The 3,302-nt window shown below is 42.6% G+C and overlaps 1 protein-coding gene across 1 annotated transcript; it reads left to right on the top strand.

Moving 5' to 3' along the window:
- Nucleotides 1-338: 338 nt before the first annotated feature.
- On the top strand, nt 339-1,160 carry LOC118843398 (60S ribosomal protein L8-like). The gene has a single exon (XM_036751026.1). It carries the CDS (start codon nt 352-354, stop codon nt 1,123-1,125), a length of 774 nt encoding a protein of 257 aa, XP_036606921.1. The 5' UTR covers nt 339-351; the 3' UTR covers nt 1,126-1,160.
- Nucleotides 1,161-3,302: the final 2,142 nt, after the last annotated feature.

The following is a 3,302-nucleotide window of genomic DNA, read 5'->3' as shown; positions in this document are numbered from 1 at the left end:
CCTGGGCTGGGTATGCAGTGGAGGTACTGTGCCCTTCACAGGACAGTGTCTTTGCAGGATGAACTGATTGGCTGGATTCCCTGGTCTTGGTCTTTGATGGACAGCTGAAGTTTTTGCCACTTCTAGACTCTTATTCTCTGGGTATTACAGGGATCTTTTCCATTGGAGTATTACGTTGCTCTTTTTAGTTAACTCTTAGCTTTGAAGTAGAAGAAATCTCTCCTCTTGGACTTCCTCAGAGCCTTAGTTACAATAGGTTCAAGAAAATAGTAGAGAAACTAATACATTACAGATTCATTATTAAAGTAATGTTTGGCTCTTTCTAGCAAGTCCGGAGCCAGACCGCGCAGGATGGGCCGAGTGATCCGTGGTCAGAGGAAGGGTGCGGGCTCCGTCTTCCGCGCTCACGTGAAGCACAGGAAAGGGGCCGCCAAGCTCCGGGCGGTCGACTTCGCCGAGAGGCATGGCTACATTAAGGGTATCGTAAAGGACATAATCCATGATCCAGGCCGAGGGGCTCCTCTTGCAAAAGTAGCTTTCCGGGATCCTTACCGATTTAAAAAGAGGACAGAGTTGTTCATTGCTGCTGAAGGCATCCATACCGGCCAGTTTGTGTACTGTGGTAAGAAAGCTCAGCTCAACATTGGCAATGTCCTCCCAGTTGGCACTATGCCTGAAGGGACCATAGTGTGCTGTCTTGAAGAAAAGCCTGGGGACCGGGGTAAGCTTGCCCGTGCATCTGGAAACTACGCCACAGTGATTTCTTACAATCCTGAAACCAAGAAGACACGAGTAAAGCTACCTTCAGGCTCTAAGAAAGTGATCTCCTCCGCAAACAGAGCTGTGGTTGGTGTTGTTGCTGGAGGAGGTCGTATTGATAAACCTATCCTTAAGGCAGGTCGTGCCTACCACAAATACAAGGCCAAAAGAAACTGCTGGCCTCGTGTCCGGGGTGTGGCCATGAATCCTGTGGAACATCCCTTCGGAGGAGGTAATCACCAGCATATTGGAAAACCATCCACCATTCGAAGAGACGCCCCAGCTGGACGAAAGGTCGGTCTCATTGCTGCCCGGCGCACTGGTCGACTCCGGGGTACCAAGACTGTACAGGAGAAGGAGAACTAAAGTACAGAATCCTGACAATAAAATTATTTTGGAAATTGTAAAAAAAAAAAAAAGTAATGTTTGGAATTCTCAATTGAGATAATATTTTTAGAAGTGCTTGACACAGTGCCTGGTCATAGTAGGTGTTATATAAATGCTTATTCCCTTCCCTGCCTCCTTTCCTCTTCTTCTCTCCCTGTTCCCCCCCTTCCTGCCCCACCCGTTCCCTCCTCTCTCCCACCCCAGTGTATGTCTAGCTTTTAAGGAGGACAGCCAGGAGATTAGTTATTATTATAAATATCCCTAAAATTTTTCTTTGTTGGAGATTAGTAGCTGGTCTGGATAGGCCATTGATCTCACTGTGAATTGACTAATGTTCCCAATCACATTTATCTGTTTCTAAAGCACTAGGAACAACTTTCTTTTAGAAAGAATATGTAAACAGAATTATAGGTGGTAGTGCTTCCCTAAGTATTATGGATGGCGTTAGTTTTCTAGTGGTCATTATATAAATACAGTTACCGATCTCAACCGAAAGGAGTAATAAAAGCATAGGATTAAGTTGGTTGAAGGGAGGGGCAGCTGGCATTAGCCAGGGATAAGAGAAAATGAAGGAAGTGGGGAGCAGGTGTTTAACACAATGTGCAAAGAATATGAACTTTCTAATCCTTTTGGCTTGCGGTAAAAGACACCTGTGCTGAATGAGAAATCTAAGACACAGTTTCTGAGTAATTAATAATCAATTAGCAAATAACCAATAAAATGAGGCCAATGGCCCTCTTGGAAGCCAAAGATGGGCCTTGGAGGTCCTCTGAATACTTAAATGCCTTTGGGAGAGCAGTGTTCCACACAGGCAGAAATCAACTCTGACTGGTTAACAGTTAGTGAGAGAATGAATATTATAATGAGAGGTGGGCTTATTCTAATGAGGGGGGGGGAACTGGACTCTGATCACAGGACTCATCTCCACCCAGACCACACCCCTCAGGCAGTCTATACAAACGGATTTACCTCCACCTGAACCACTTAGGTAGCTGAACCATGGGCCCGAATTTATCTAGATTAGATTCTCTTTACCCTTTAATGAGAAATAAGTTTTCCCAGTTGGGTGGGGTCCTGCCCAAGACTGAGAAGAATGGTAACCTAATCTCATCATTAGCCGTGTCCTTCAGAAGCTGCTTTGACCTAGTCTTTAAATGAAGAAATAGAAAGGAAAAAAACCTGAATTCCCCTCTCCCGCCCCCCCCCCACTCCTTTTAATTGGTTATTAATAATTATTTCTCTCACGTGAAAGGACTCTTCCTCTATTTGGTAAGGGCAGATCCTGTGGACCTGATAGCTGGAGTAATGGAGACAGATGCCCAAAAGCCAAAAGAAAGATGGATTTTCCCAGGGAGTGACTGCATCATTTCTTAGTCCAGGGGTTACTATTTTGTTAGAGGCTTAACTGCTGGATTCCTGCTGCCGCAAATTCTTATGAATTCTAGACTCCCTGCCCCTTCCCCATGAACAGAATATTATAAAAGCAATTACTTCCTGTTTGCATTGAAGTATCAAATGTAATTTTTTTTACTCGGGTCCCAAGACATCAAGTTTGGAGTGTTCTCTGGCTTTATCTTCTGTTTGAGAATATAAGTTGGTAATGAACTTGGCTAATTTTTCATTTCTTGAACTCAGAATCCTTTCCAACTTCTAATCACAATCCTTTCTGCCATCCTTTCTTGTCATCAGAAAGGCAGAAAACTTTATTAGCAGTTTTGGTAATCCATATCTCCAGAGTGCTAAGTATGTCAATCCAAACATGACACTGATTGATATGCTAATACCGAGAAAAAAACCCAACAAAACCTCCCAAAAGTAACAACACATATGAAACCCTCTAAAAAAATGTTTTTTTTTTGTTTGTTTTAAATATAGTCAGCTACTTGGATCCACAATGAAGAAGTTCCCAGATGGAATTACTTTGATCTGGAAAAGGGAAGAACTTGGTACTGAAATGAAAATCACATACAGGTATGATATATTCTTCCTGGCCACTTTTCAACGTGAACAGCATGCTTTATATCACACTAAAATTATCTCTTTGATAATCTTTATTTTGAAGAACAAAAAGCAAGACTCAGTAAGTCTCTCTCTACTACAATCACCAGTAAGAAGAATAAATTGTTGCTAAAAAACTGTGTTAAAAAAAACAGTCC

This window comes from Trichosurus vulpecula, chromosome 3 (genome assembly GCF_011100635.1).
Source record: "Trichosurus vulpecula isolate mTriVul1 chromosome 3, mTriVul1.pri, whole genome shotgun sequence".
Taxonomy (NCBI): domain Eukaryota; kingdom Metazoa; phylum Chordata; class Mammalia; order Diprotodontia; family Phalangeridae; genus Trichosurus; species Trichosurus vulpecula.
The sequence above is the reverse complement of the archived record's forward strand: the minus strand, read 5'-3'. Positions and strand labels throughout refer to the sequence as shown.

What these genes read in the sequence shown, in the direction of transcription:
- LOC118843398 (XM_036751026.1), top strand. Translation starts at nt 352, where the DNA reads ATGGGCCGAGTGATCCGTGGTCAGAGGAAGGGTGCGGGCTCCGTCTTC.